At 54.5% G+C, this 15,626-nt stretch overlaps 1 protein-coding gene across 1 annotated transcript; it reads right to left on the bottom strand.

Moving 5' to 3' along the window:
- Positions 1-3,254: 3,254 nt before the first annotated feature.
- LOC133747606 (binder of sperm protein homolog 1-like) lies at positions 3,255-15,054 on the bottom strand. Its single transcript, XM_062175932.1, has 4 exons — positions 15,026-15,054; positions 5,337-5,413; positions 3,659-3,790; positions 3,255-3,394 (listed from the first exon to the last, which is right to left on the bottom strand). Exons 1-4 carry the CDS (start codon positions 15,052-15,054, stop codon positions 3,255-3,257), a joined length of 378 nt encoding a protein of 125 aa, XP_062031916.1.
- Positions 15,055-15,626: the final 572 nt, after the last annotated feature.

Here is a 15,626-nt window from a genome sequence, read left to right as displayed (position 1 = left end):
GCCGGGCCAGGCTGAAGCCAGGAGCCAGGAGCTCCATGTGAGTCTCCCATGTGGGTGGCAGAGGCCCAAGCTCTCGGGCCATCTTCCTCTGCTTTTCCAGGTGTATTAGCAGGGAGCTGGGTTGGAAGTGGAACTCCTGAGCGTCGACCTAGTGTCACAGGCAGTGACTAACCCACTGCTCCACAACACCGACCCCAAGTCACACTCCTATGGTCATCTTCTAACACTCCAAAGGGAAAGCAACCTATAGGGCTCAGAAGCATCAGAGCTGGGGTTTGAGCCAACGTGTTTAATTAATCATTACTCAATTCTATCTCTTTTTCTTCCAAAAGGGAGTTCAGTGTTGAACTAAATAGAAAACTCTTGCAAGTGGGCCGGTTCCTCCTTCAGGTCCGAGATCAAGGTGGCGGCCAGCATCACAGTCACACAGATCTAATCACAGTCTTGTCCTGCTGGAGGCTCATTAACAAACGCAGGCATCCTTGCCTGTGATGGAGACACACAGCCTGATTGGTGTATTTTCTTCATTGCCAGGGTAGAATTCTGTACCTCTTACAAATCCTGTTAGTTCCTTTAAAAATTGTAGTTATCTATGTGTATGGAACAGTGACATTAACACTTTTTAAGTGTACAGCTCAATGGAGCTGTTAATTTACAATGCTGTACAGCTGCCGACACCATCTGTGGTTCCATACAGCCACTGCAGAAGCAAGATGATCATCTCCAGCCCCAACCTTCCAGCGGGATGCAGCCGGTTGACTGGCTGGGCTCTGGCTCTGATCTCTTCTTTGACAACTCCTTCCCTCAACATTGTCAACCCATGTGAGATGTGCTCTTGACATCCCAACTGATTTCTGCTTCCAGGAGGAGGCAGGCCTAACACTGGCAAGGGCAGAGATGGACTGAGAGGAGGGACTGCCCTCCTACCCATCCATGCAAAAGGGTGCATGTGGAGCCCAAGGCTTGGTGCCCCTGGGAGCGGCGGACACCCACCCTGTCCCCCAAGCCCTCCAAGGGCCATCAAACCTTGCTCCCTAGGAGAAGGGGGTGCCTGCTCTGGCAGGACCCTGCTGTCTGTCCATCAGCCTGGGGCACCCCTTCCCAGGGTGGGAAGGGCTTGGGGAATGACTTGTGCCGTGCCAAGCTGCCCGCCCTCTCTCTCCTGGTTCTGTACCCGATCCCCAGGATGTCATGTGCTGGCCTTCATCACTGTCCGGCCGGCGACATCATCACTGTGCCATCAGCTCATCTCCTGGTCTCTGCCGCGGCTTTGCTCCAGGAACCCCTGCAGACGCCAACGCCCCAGATGTCCAAGTCCCTTTATAACCCGGTACAAGTGCTTTGCCTGTGCACGCCTCCCGATGCTTTCAGCCAGCTTTCTACATCACTCAGAACACCTAACGCCATGTGATGCTGTATCAATCTGGTCCCACTGCATGGCTGAGGGAATACCGACGTGAAAGAAAACCGGGCACGTGTTCCGCACAGAGGCCGCCATTGTTGGGCTAAGCACGTTTTCCATTTCTGGTTGGTTGAATCCACAGATGCAGAGCCCGTGGGTGCAGATGGCCAACTGTGCCCATAAGACAGATTTAAATCCAGGTCAGATGAGGCAGATATAAGGATGGAGCAATAGGGGCCAGCACAGGTAGAACTGGGGATCAGTAGCTCCTAGCACAGGTGTGGAAATTGGTGAACCCATCACAGGCATTCGAAGCTCCAAGACAACAATGGCTACGGCCTCGTCTTTACCCCTTGTCTCTCCCACCAGGTAATCGGCTCAACCAGACAAACCTGTGAGCCTCTGACGCCGGTGATGCTCAGCCACCTTCTCGTTCTTGCTGTGACCCCCTCCCCGTCCGAGACACTGGTCCCCATTCCCAGGTGCCCCCTCCTCACCACTGTTGTCCCTCACCCTCGGGGATGGCCATGCCCTCATGGCCACACCCTACGCAGACCCTGCTCTTGAGTCCTTTCGGTCTCCTCACTTTTTTTTTTTTTATTTTATTTTTTGACAGGCAGAGTGGATAGTGAGAGAGAGAGACAGAGAGAAAGGTCTTCCTTTGCCGTTGGTTCACCCTCCAATGGCCGCCGCGGCTGGCGCGCTGCGGCCGGTGCACCGCGCTGATCCGATGGCAGGAGCCAGGTGCTTCTCCTGGTCTCCCATGGGGTGCAGGGCCCAAGCACTTGGGCCATCCTCCACTGCACTCCCTGGCCACAGCAGAGAGCTGGCCTGGAAGAGGGGCAGCCGGGACAGAACCGGCGCCCTGACTGGGACTAGAACCCGGTGTGCTGGCGCCGCAAGGCGGAGGATTAGCCTAGTGAGCTGCAGCGCCGGCCGGTCTCCTCACTTTTATCTCAGGCTTCTCTTGCCGGGATTGGGAGTGAGGCTGGGGGGTTGTGTGCTGGTGCCAATGTGACTGGGCCAGGGGCTGCCCAGGTGGCTGACAGGGAGGTATTCCTGGGCCGGCCTTCCATGTTCCCCAAGGAGACCAGCGTTTGCATTGGTTTAAGGAGTGGAGCAGAGGCCCCTTGCCCGCTCTGGTGCACTGAGGGTGCAAGCAGAACGCCAAGGGTAGAGGCATGAATTCTTGGTCCCTGCTTGGCCGGGGCACCGTCTCCTGTCTCAGAGGCCAGGGCTCCTACTGCCCAGGCTTTGTGACTCCTGTAGGGACCCTCATCTTGTTCCCTCCAGTGTGGCCGGCACCGCGCCCTGGCCTTTCCTGGTCTCCAGCTTGTAGGTGGCAAACTTCACTGCTTCTCAGCTTCCAGAGCTGAGGTGCTGGGGCCGGTTGACATGTGGCCGGGTGAGGCACAACCTGCAGCACCAACATCCCATACTGGAGCGCTGTTTCCAGTTTCTGCAGCTCTGCTTCCGATCCAGCTCTCTACTAATGCACTAGGGAAAGCAGCGGAGGATGGCCCAAACCTTTAGGCCCCTGCATTCATGGGGGAGACTGGGATGAAGCTCCTGGCTCCAGCCTGGCCCCCGGCCACCCCTCAGCTCCCACACCCGTGCCGGTTATGAAAGCGTTTTTGATAGACTTTATTATTATTATTTTTAGAGCAGTTTGCAATTCACAGCAGCATGGAGTGGCAAATGTGAGGGTGCCCCACCCCCATGGAGGGGTGATGCCCACCCAAAGCCTGCCGCGTTCAGGGTCTGAGCACACAGCCGGCTGCAGATAGAAGCCCCCACGCCCTACACATTCCGGAAGCGGCTCTCAGCCCCAGGCCGCCCCGTCCCCGCGCACTCAGCAGTACTTCCAGAGCTGGTCCTTATTGAAGTTCTGGGTCAGCGAGCACCACTTCTTCCCGAAGTCGTTCCCGTCCTGGGTGCAATTCCAGTAGATCATGCGCCTGAACCAGAATGGGAACACGCACTTGGCGAAGTCTGGGGAGAGAGGGAGCAGGCGAGCGAGTGAGCTTTGACCATGCGCCTCCTCTCTGCCCCACACCTGCCACCGTAGGACCCTCCTACAGGCCCCTCACTCACTCCTGCTGGTCCCCGGTCGGCCCCGCTCGTGGGAACCCGGAGGGGTGAGTGGGCTCCCGGGTTGCCCGCTGCTCTACGGGAGGCTTTCGCCCCCTGGGCATCCACGTGCCCCCGTGCCCCCGGCTGCGCCTCCCTCGACCCCCGTGCCCTGGCTGCGCGCACCCGCCTTGGTGCAGTACTTCCAGTAGCCCATGTAGGTCTCGTTGAGAGAGCACCACTTGTGCCTCGCGTTGAAGCTGATACAGTCGTGGAATGTCTCTTTCCGGTACTGGAACGGGAAGACGCAGCGGCCGTCTAGGGGAGAGGGAGCCGTCTGCAGAGCGTGGCCGGGGGCTACTCTCCGCCGCGGCCCCCTCCACCGGCTCCAGCGACCGCCTGGATCTCAGAAGCACAGTCATGGCCTTTGCTGTCCCAGGCAGCCCTTTGGGGCCTGGTCCCTCTCTCCCCTTCCGGTGTCCCCAACCCCAGCGGCCACGCGCACGGCTCCCTGGGCTCAGCCCAGGGCGCCTGATGGAAAATCCTGGGGAGAAGGCCTGGCCCACACGGAGCGCACCACACGGGGCACACCGCCGACTCCAGGGTGCTTAGTCCCCAGCGGCTGGACATGGTGTGGGGCGCCCTGAGCCGCCCCGGGGTGACTGCAGTGTGCAGGGGTTGCCGGTGTCCCTTGTGGGTCCCCAGGGGTGGCTGTGTCCACGCATGCGGAACCCTAGGCCTCCTGCACGCACGAGCAGGCAGAGCCACGTGGCATACGTGCAACACCTCGCAGCCAGTGATCCGCACCTCCGCACCCAGACAGGGGCTTCTGTCAATCACTCTTGGCGCCAGGAACCTCTCTCAGTCTCTAATGTCTCTGGTCCCGGAGCGCCTTCTAAAGCAGCGCATGCGCTGTGGCACCGGACGCGCTCTGGGCTGCAGGTGCACCGTAGGCAGCCATGCTCCGGGTCAGGTCTCCCCTTCCCGCGTGTGCACGGCTGTAGTGGGCATGTTCCTTGTCCTATATATGTCAGCTCTTGGGCATGGAGCGTTTATTTATTTATTTGAAAGTTACAGAGAGAGGAGACACACGGAGACAGAGAGAAAGAGAGAGAGATGGAAGATCGATCCTCTGGTTCACTCCCCAAATGGCTGCCATGGCGGGGGCTGGGCCAGGCCGAAGCCAGGAGCCAGGAGCTTCATCCGGGTCTCCCATATGGGTGCAGAGGCCCAAGCACGTGGGCCATCTTCCTCTGTTTTCCCAGCGTTAGCAGGGAGCTGGATCGGAAATGGAGCAGCCGGGAACCATTGGCCTCCATATGGGATGCTGGCATCACAGAGGCTTAACCTTCTACACCACAGTGCCTGCCCACTGCCAGGGATTTTCAACCGCAGGAAGAACCTGCACCCTGTGAAAATGTTCGTCTAGGTAACAGGTGATTCCTATTTGTTCTCCAAGTTCTCCTCTGGGCCGGTGGTTGTGGCCATCTGGGGAGTGAACCAGCTGATGGAAGACCTCTCTCTCTCTCTCTCTCTCTGACTCTGCCTCTCAAATAAATAAATCTTTTTTTTTTTTTAAGAAAAACAACACCCGATAAAGTGATTCTCTACCCAAGCACTGTCTCTGTCTGCAATATTGCTGTCTTCGGCTTTCTCCACGAACTGGGAAGGCGGCGTTCTTTATTAGATCGGCACAGTCAGGGAGGAGAAGTGTCTTTGCGGCGAGTTCTGTTTCTCTGTTTCAGCTGTGCACAAGCTGTTTATGTTACATTTTATAAAAGAACGGAGTTAACCAGAAAAATAACCAATTTTTTACAAAATTAGAACATATGTTAATAGTGAGTTTTTTTTTTTATCAACTTACCTTCCACCTCTGGAAAGTGAATTATAGAATCTGAAAAATAAAGGTGGAAGCTGAAATTCATCTCATTTCTCTTAGACCTTAAGACATAACATAAAACGGCATTAAATGAGCGTGTTAAAGCAGAAATGCACAGCCGTTGGCTATGTCTTCCATCCCAGAACATGGCAGGGCCGTCTGCGTTCTTCAACACGATTTCTTCGTTTGCATTAAGTACATCTGACACATTTCTTGATGACTTAATTCCAAAGGTTTTTAAAGAGTCATCGGTGTAAAATAGGACGTTGCATTCGCCACCAAGGCCAGCTGGCCCCTCTGAGCGCACGAAAGGAGTGCTGACCACTCTGTGTTTATCTTGTCCCCCCTCGCAGCCAGGTCCTCTGGGCAAAGCGAGACATTCCCACCTGCTTCCCAAGGATTGAAAGTCTGAAATGGTAACATAACATCGCTTGTCATCTTGGCAGCTTATATAACCTTTCTTTTTATAATATCACATATGTTAAAATCCTTCCAATGTCACCTACTATTGGTGGCAACAGACAGTCCCACGCCTTCCTGGCTTTAGTTGGAATGACTTTCAGATTAAGAATTCACTCAAGGGAGCCGGCACTGTGGCCTAGCGGGTAAAGCTGCCGACTGCAGTGCCAGCATCCCATATGGGCACCTGTTTGAGTCCCGGCTGCTCCACTTACGGTCCAGCTCTCTGCTATGGCCTGGGAAAGCAGTAGAAGATGGCCCAGGTCCTTGGGCGCCTGAACCCATGTGGGAGACCCAGAAGAAGCTCCTGGCTCCTGGCTTCAGATCAGCTCAGCTCTGGCCATCATGGCCATTTGGGGAGTGAACCAGCAGATGGAAGACCTCTCTCTCTCTCTGCCTCTTCTTCTCTCTGTAACTCTACCTCTCAAATAAATAAATAAATAAAATCTTTTAAAAAAATAATTCAAACACTCTTAACCAAAAATATAAATCATTAAAATATGAATCACTAAAGGACTTTTAAAGTAAAATAAGCTTTATATATCATGCAGGTATTAACAAGTACAAGTGTTCAGATACAGAACATTTGTACGCCGTCTGTCGGTGACAAAAGTACTTTATTTCATTATGCTCTGGAAGACTCAATGTTTGCAGGAAGAAAATCACAGTATGGAGAAGTATTTAATCACTCAAAAGTACTAGCAGTAAAACTGCTTGTAAAAGTCTGATTTCTATATTCTCTTTCCTTAACTCTTTTAAACACAGGCCTTATTTAACCTTATATATAAGCACAAAAGTAGTTTTCCGTGGGAAAAAAAAATGGTCTCTTACCAGGAAAAGAAATATCAAATGACTTCTCCAAATCTAAAAATACACACGGGGGCCAGTGCTGTGGCACAGCGGGTTAATGCCCTGGCCTGCAGCGCTGGATTCCCATATGGGCGCCAGTTCAAGACCTGGCTGCTCCACTTCTGATCCAGCTCTCTCTCTGCTATGGCCTGGGAAAGCAGTAGAAGATGGCCTAAGTCCTTGGGCCCCTGCACCCATGTGGGAGATCCAGAAGAAGCTCCTGGCTCCTGGCTTCGGATCAGTGCAGCTCTGGCTGTTGCTGCCAATTGGGGAGTGAACCAGCAGATGGAAGACCTCTCTCTCTGCCTCTCCTCTCTCTGTGTAATTCTTTCAAATAAATAAATAAATATTTTTAAAAACAAATAAAAATACACACTAATAGACATTTTTAAAATTAACTCACCTGCGGTTGGTGGGTGCTCACCTGAAGGATAGAAGTTTGAAATATTTGTAAGTTGTTGGAAAGTTTTGAAATTGGAATTTTGAAACAAGTTTTCCATTAGCTTTACCACTTAAGATGAATGAAATGTAAATACTTCTTCAAGTTCTATTCTAGGAAAAATAGCAACATTTTAAGAGCCAAGCATCAAAATACAATAGCGCTTAGTTTTTGGTCATGTGATTATGGGGGGGCATTTGATTTTTACTTTTGTTTTAACTTCATTTTCCAAATACTGCTAATAAACAATAACAATTAAAATTAGGTTTAAAACTATCTATTTAAGTATTTGAAAGTGGGGTGGAGAAAGAGGGAGCGGGAGAAAGAGAAAGAGAGAGAGAGGTCTTCCATCCACTGGTTCACTCCCCAAATGGCTGCAAACAGCTGGGACTGGGCCAGGCCAAAGCCAGGAGCCAGGAGCTCCATCCGGGTCTCCCATGTGGGTGCAGGGGCCCAAGCACTCGAGCTGTCACCTGCTGCCTTCCCAGGCTGGATTGGAAGCAGAGCAGCTGGGATTTGAGCTGGTGCTCTGATAGTGGGTGCCGGTGTTGCGAGCAGTGGCTTAACCTGCTGTGCCACAGCCCTGGCTGTCTTGTGCACATCACGTGGAAGAGCAGCGAGTTCGGCTGTGTGTCCGTCATGCGGGTGGCGGGCGTGTTGCTTGCTTGTCCACACCTTCAGCTTCCACTTGGGAGCCACGGGAGCCTGGACTTGCAGCCTTTCCCTCCGACACACACTGCCCGGTGAAGAGCCTTAGGGGCCTGGGGCAAGGCCCCCAACACGTTGCTGAGCGTGCGAATCACCAGCCCAGCTCGGATACATCCCGGGCCTGCCACGTGGGCGCAGCCACAAAATAATCACAGGAAGGGACTTAGACAGGTGTCGGCACGCCCATGACCACCAACTTCACGGGCCTCCGTCCACAGGACCTCTACCCTACGTGACCTCCACCCCACACCATCAGCTCCCTGGGTGTGTCTCTGCCTCGCTTACAAAGAGAGAGCCATCAGTTCAGGCCAGTCCTTGTCCTTTATATCACGGCTTATCTAATTACATTAGTGAAGGTGCAAGTATTTTTAAAAAGATTTATTTGAAAAGCAGAGCTATGGAGAGAGGGAGACACACACACAGACACACACACAGACACCCTTCCACTGCTGGTTCACTCCCTGGAAGGCTGTCATGGCCAGGAGGGCTGGGCTAGGCGGGAGCCAGGAGCCAGGAGCTTCTTCCAGGTGTCCCACGTGGGTAGCAGTGGAGGGTCCCCACTCAGCTCTGGGTGGTGAGTAAGGGAATAGGGGGTTTGGAACAACTGTATGGCATCTTCCTTTCAACTCACGGCTCCAAGACCCTTCCTCCCACTTATGCCTGGAGCCCTTATAGTAACCAACCCCAGGGGCCGGTGCTGTGGCATAGCGGGTAAAGCCGCCACCTGCGATGCTGGCATCCCAAATGGGCACCGGTTTGAGTCCCGGCTGCTCCACTTCCGATCCAGCTCCCTGCTGATGCACCCGGGAAAGCATCGTAAGAGCCCACATGCTTGGGTCCCTGTACCCACATGGGGGACCTGGAAGAGGCTCCTGGCTTTGGCCTGGCCCAGCCCTGGCTGCTGCGACCATTTGGGGAGTGAGCCAGCAGATGGAAGATTTCTCTCTCTCTCTCACTGCCTTTCAAATAAATAAATAAATAAACAAACCTATTTTTTTACAAACCCAAGTCCTTCCATTTGCAGTAGCACAGGTGACCTGGAGGACACAATGCTCAGTGAACCTACCAAGGGGCCGACGCTGCGGGCATCCAGGTAGACCAGGCGTCTCGAGCAGTCAGGCTCACTCTGTGGGTGGCAGCCACAGTCCCCCCCATGTCTGAAACCCAAATGCTTCAGACTCTGGCTGACACGACGCCACAGGGGAAGGTGCCACCGCAGAAAACGTTATTTCCTGCTGTCTGTGCCCGGCATGGATGAGGCACAGGTGCGTTTTGGGTTTCGCCTTGATGACTCAGGATGTGCACAAAGATGGCAGAACCGCGTAAGAACCCCGAATCGGACCTGGTTCTGAAGCGTTTGGAATAAAGCGGCCCTTGCAGGGCCCTGAGCCCGCAGCCCACGCCTGCCTCTAACCGCGGTCAGCAGCGCTGGGAGGAGTGACATCATTCCAGACGTGGGCACCTGGCTGCCCTGCGGCCAGGCCAGCGGGAGGCAGCAGGAACTCTGCTCCCGGCCCAGGCGTGGACTCGCAGGCTCAGAAGCTTTGCCTGAGCCACAGCCAGAGCTCAGGGGCACTTGGGAACCACCTGAGGGGGAGCTGGACTTCTGAGAGCTCGCCCTGGGGCAGCTCGGGGTGGGACCGAGGAGGCTGGGGTGACCCCGGGCAATGCCTGGGGGCTCTGAGCTGCTGTCCCTCTTCCAACGTTCACATTGGAGCCCAGGGCTCTGCCGACCTTGAACCATCACGGGTGCACCCCTGCCCCGCGGTGGATGTTCCCTGACCACACTGCCTGCCCCAGGACCTGTGGTTCTCAGGGCATGGTGGAGTCTGTCCATGGGGCAGTCCTAGGGGCCAGGGAGCCCTCCGAGGATCTGGCCTCCTGGAGAATTGTGCAGAACAAGCATTTTGCACGAGGCAAAAGTCTCAGCTCTGGAATGAGGTGCCCCCAACACCCCACTCTGAGAACCGAGGCTGAGTGACCCGCGCGTCTCCGGGTGGCGCGCCCGCCCCTGTGTCTCCCTCTATCTTCAACACTCGTGTGTCGGAGCCTTGCACGTCCCAAACCTGCCACGTGTGCTTTGGGGGCTCCATCACCAGAAGCCCTGCCCCCCCAGCCAGGTCATCTGGAAACTGGCAGCCGCCCCTGGGAGCCAGTGCACAGGGCAGGGGCAGGCTGCGGGGTGGACGGGCAGAGCGGCGCCGCTGCGTCCTCAAACCAGACCCCAGGAGCCCAGGGCCTGGGGCGTTCTCCTTTCATGTGTCACTCTGAGAAACACTTTGTCCCCAAGAGGTCGAGTTCTGTGGGAAAACAGCACTCAGGCCGCATCCCGACAGCGCAGACCTTGTAGGATAGTTTTCACCAGCTTTTTTCATATCCATCCTCTCTCTCTCTCTCTCCATTTCTATCACCTATCATCACCTATCTCCATCTCTAGTTATCTGTCATCTAAATCTCTATGAATCACCTGTCCATCTGCCCACCTACGTCTCATCTATTTATCTATAGATCTATCATCCACCAATCCAGCTATTTATCATCCATCGGATATCATCAATCATCTACCTATCCACTGATCTATTACCTATCATCTATCCATCCACCCATCCACCGATCCACCCACCCACCCACCCATCATCCACAAATCCATACACCTATTACCTATCATCTATCCATCCATCCATCCACTGCCCATCCATCCACCCACCCACCCGTCATCCACAAATCCATACACCTATTACCTATCATCTATCCATCCATCCATCCACCTGCCCATCCATCCACCCACCCACCCGTCATCCACAAATCCATACACCTATTACCTATCATCTATCCATCCATCCATCCACCTGCCCATCCATCCACCCACCCACATCATCCACAAATCCATACACCTATTACCTATCATCTATCCATCCATCCATCCACCTGCCCATCCATCCACCCACCCACCCGTCATCCACAAATCCATACACCTATTACCTATCATCTATCCATCCATCCATCCACCTGCCCATCCATCCACCCACCCACCCGTCATCCACAAATCCATACACCTATTACCTATCATCTATCCATCCATCCATCCACCTGCCCATCCATCCACCCACCCACCCATCATCCACAAATCCATACACCTATTACCTATCATCTATCCATCCATCCATCCACCTGCCCATCCATCCACCCACCCACCCATCATCCACAAATCCATACACCTATTACCTATCATCTATCCATCCATCCATCCACCTGCCCATCCATCCACCCACCCACCCATCATCCACAAATCCATACACCTATTACCTATCATCTATCCATCCATCCATCCACCTGCCCATCCATCCACCCACCCACCCGTCATCCACAAATCCATACACCTATTACCTATCTATCTATCTAGCTAGCTAGCTATCTTTCCTCCCTCCCTCCCTCCCTTCCTTCCACCCATCCATGTATCTATCCATCCACCATCTACCCAACCATCCACCCATCCAGGCACCCGAGCACCCCAGAGTGAAGGGAGGGAGCTGCATGGTGACAAATCACACAGCTTCTGCCCGTGGAATTTCCCGATCGACAGCCTCATTTTTTCATCTACATGATTCAAACCCTTCTCTCTGTGTGCATGTCCATGCACTAAGCTCCTGGGAGCCACAGACGGCTTCTTTTCCTTTCGTAGGGCACGTGATGCTGGTGGCCGGGGGTAGGGGCGTCCCCTCCTCAGCGTCTCACACTTCACATGGGGCAGAGGCTGTGCGAGGCTCGTGTTTAAAACCCCCAGCCCCTGCCGCCCTCACCTCACTCCTCACCTTCGTAGCGAGTGCTTGCCGCACCGTGGAGCAGGGAGGCCCAGACGAGCAGCGCCCCCAAGGGCCGGGCCATGCTCCCCGCTCCCAGGACTGCTGGCCCAGTGGCTCGGCCTTGGGATTTTATCTTCCAGGGACCTGAACACGGGGTCCCACCTTCTCCTCCTGTTCCCTCGCCACCCCGCCCCTCTTCAGTGCCCAGCCTCCTCCTCTTCCTCCTCTTCCCCCTCCTCTCCTGGAGCCCTCCCTCCTCCTCTCCCCTCTCCTTCCTCCCTCCCCTTCCTCACCAGTCCTCCTCTCCTATCTCTATCTCTCTCTCTCACTCTCCCCCCCCCCCCCGCCCCAGAGCTGAGCCACCTGCCTTGCAGAGGAACAGAGACATAAAGAGGAAGCCTGAGGCATCTGGCACGCGGTGGGGACCGGGACAGGACGAGTCCCGGGGAGGAAGTTCAAGTTGCTCTGGGGAGAGAACCCTCGGGGAGCACGCGGGCAGCCATGCGAGGGGCCTTGCACAGCTGGGGGGGGAACAGAACGAGATCAACTTGTGTGTGTGCGTTTTTTGAAACCCATGAGCAGGATTTTCCTGATGTGTGCATATTCACAAGCCCCTGGGAGGCCCTTTGTGGATCCGTCTGTCCATCCGTCCATCTGTGTCTGGCACCTTGGCTTCTTTGTGAGTCAGGGTTGAGGAATCCCCTGGGGAGGCCGGGGAGGCTTCCTGGAGGAGCACCAGTAGCTCTGGTTGTGCTTGTTGATCTGTCAGCTGGGCCACCATGCGGGGCGGCTCTCCGTGGCTCTCTGTGGCTCTCCGTGGCTCTCTGTGGCTCTCCGTGGCTCTCTGTGGCTCTCCGTGGCTCTCTGTGGCTCACCTGGTGGGCTGCAGGGGACCTGGACATCCTGAGGATGAGCAGTGAAGCCTCAATGGTCCCCTCTGTTTCCAGTCTGCTGTGTTCTTCATTAGAATGAATTAAAGTGAAATAGAATGAACTCTTAAAAGTTAAAAATGGCTATCATTTCGGCTCCGCTGTTTTTCCCATAAATGAGGAGCTCCTTTGGAAAAAATGGTGGGGGAAAGTCCTGCCTCCAAGTTACAGCTGTCAAAACTCAGAAATCTGTCAGAACAGTTCTCAGCTGTGTGGCTTGTGGTGCTGGCACCAAACACACACACACACACACGTTCCTGGAAATGAGTACCATGCCAAACCAAAAAGCAGTGCGAGGATTTTTCAAAAAAACTTTTTAAAAAAGATTTATTTACTTATTTGAAAGGCAGAGTTACGGAGAGGCAGAGGGAGAGAGAGAGAGAGAAAGAGAGAGAGAGAGGGAGAGAGAGAGAGGGAGGCCTTCCATCCTCTGGTTCACTCCCCAGGTGGCTTCATCTGTTCGAGCTATGCCAATCCGAAGCCAGGAGCCAGAAGCTTCTTCTGGGTCTCTCACATGGATGCAGGGGTCCAAGCACTTGGGCCATCTTCTACTGCTTTCCCAGGCCTAGCAGAGAGCTGGATCAGAAGTGGAGCAGCTGGGTCTTGAACCAGTGCCCATAGGATGTCAGCGCTGCAGGTGGCAGCTTTACCCGCTATGCCACAGTGCTGGCCCTTCAAAAGTATTTTTCTTTTTTATTTTTCAGAGTTATTTTATTTATTTGAAAGGCAGAGTTATAGAGAGGGAGAGAGAGGTCTTCCATCTGCTGGTTCACTCCCCAAATGGCTGCAATAGCCAGGGCTGGGCTAGGTCAAAGCCAGGAGCCAGGAGCTTCCTCTGGGTCTTCCACATGGGTGGCAGGGGCCCAAGAACCTGGGCCATCTTCTGCTGCTTTTCCCAGGTGCACTAACAGGGAGTTGGATCAGAAGTGAAGCAGCTGGGACTCGAACCGGTCTCCATATGGGATTCTGGTGCTGCAGGTGGTGGCTTTACCTGTTGCGCCACAGCACTGGCCCTGGAGCAGAACCTTAAACAGGATTCCTGGATCTATCTGTGTCTATCTATCTACAGCATAGCTGTCTATCTTTCATCTATCATCTATCTATATCGCCTATCACTTTTCTATCTAAATTGTCTATCCATCTATCATCTATCGGTCCATAGATACCACAAATATCATCTATCTACATCATCTCCATCATCTCTCAGTATCTATCATCCATATACCTGTTGTATCTATAATCTATCATCCATCCATCCACCCACCTATGTACATACCCACCTCCTTATCTGTCTTCTATCTATCTCTACCTACCTTCATATCCATCCATCCACTTGGCCATGTAGCCATCCACTCAGCCGGTCACCTACCTACCTTAATCTATCTATCTATCTATCTATCTATCTATCTATCTATCTATCTATCTATCCATCCATCCATCCAGCTATTACCTATCCATCTATTACCTACCTATCATCTATCTGTCTGTCTGTCTGTCTGTCTATCTATCTATCTACCTACCTACCTACCTGCCTATCATCTGTCTGTCGATTTATCTATCGTCAACCTGCTATTCATCAAGAGAAACCAGGGGGCTGGCGCCGTGGTGCAGTAGGTTAATCCTCCGCCTGTGGCGCTGGCATCCCATAAGGGCACTGGTTTGAGTCCTGGCTGCCCTCTTCCGATCCAGCTCTCTGCTGTGGCCTGGGAAAGCAGTAGAAGATGGCCCAAATGGGAGACCCAGAAGAAGCTCCTGGCTCCTGGGTTCGGATCGGCGCAGCTCTGGCCATTGCAACCATTTGGGGGAGTGAACCAATGGAAGGAAGACCTCTCTCTTTGTCTCTCCCTCTCACTGTCTGTAACTCTACCTCTCAAATAAATAAATAAAATCTTTTAAAAATGCATAAAAAGAGAGAACCCAGAAGAGCTCTTCCAAAGTCACAGAAACCTGGGAGGGTGTGAGAAGTGGGGTACAGGGGCCCCCACCGAAAGGGCAGGAAGGCCCACTAGAAACACAATGCCAGCCACATGCAATGGTGTGCCTTTCATGACAGGTGCAGTTTATTTTAAATATTGTCTGCGAATCCCATGGTGTCTAAGTGATCATCATTCCAACAGGATCCCGGCAGGCGGCGGCGGCAGAGAGGAGGCGGTACCACCGACGACGCAGGAGGGTCAGGACCCACTGTGTTCCAGTGCTCGGGGCCACGTGGCTGCCCTCCGCGGGTGCGCGCCGGAGAGTTTCCTGAGCGGGCACCGGCAGCAGGCATTTCCGCGGCACTCGCCGTGGCCCAGCGTGGGGACTTCCCTCTGTCCCCGGGTTCTGCCCCGGTCGCCCTCCGCGGAGACCTCGCCTCCCCGCTGCCCCGGCCTGGACCGCTCCTTCCCCAGGCTGTGTGTGGCTGACTCTTGGTTTTGGTTCCAATTGCACCTGCTCGGAGAAGCCTCTCCTGTCCACCTGCAGGAGGCACCTGTCAGGTGCCCTCACCCTGTCACCTCCTTCTTGTACTTGTACATCGTCATAGGGTCAGACACTTCATTTTTTGCACTGGGAACGTTCAAGATCCCCTCTGTTAGGAGTTCTGAGACAGCCAATTAATTGTTGTCCACTGCAGCTACCCTGCTGCGCTGCAGGGCCTGCACACACACACACACACACACACCCCAGGGCCCGCCAAACCCCATGCAACATCTCCAGATGGGTTCTGCCCCCTCGGCTGAGCATCGGGAAACCACGCCCACCTGCCTGCGGCCACGCCCCTTGCGGGCTCCCGGGCGGGGTGCCAGAGCCGAGCACGCCCCGGCCCGGAACGCGGGGTCCGGGCCGAACGCCGCGGCTGGTGCTCCGGGAATAGCCCGGTCCTCGCCTGCGTGTTCCCGACGTGGGCGTTTGGCTCGTTTTGTCGCTTTGTCGCCGAGTCACCGTCTGGAACCACCCACCCGCAGAGGCTCTGCACGGCTTCTTCCCCGAAGGCCCCCTGGGAGACCCAGAGCTCGGGTTCCCGCAGGGCCCGGGGTGGGGGGCGGCACCTGCGGTGGGGGTTGGCGGTGCACACTCCTGCGAGTCCCCAGCCCTGGGGCTGTGACAG

The sequence above is a fragment of the Lepus europaeus genome, chromosome 19 (genome assembly GCF_033115175.1).
Source record: "Lepus europaeus isolate LE1 chromosome 19, mLepTim1.pri, whole genome shotgun sequence".
NCBI lineage: Eukaryota > Metazoa > Chordata > Mammalia > Lagomorpha > Leporidae > Lepus > Lepus europaeus.
The sequence above is the reverse complement of the archived record's forward strand: the minus strand, read 5'-3'. Positions and strand labels throughout refer to the sequence as shown.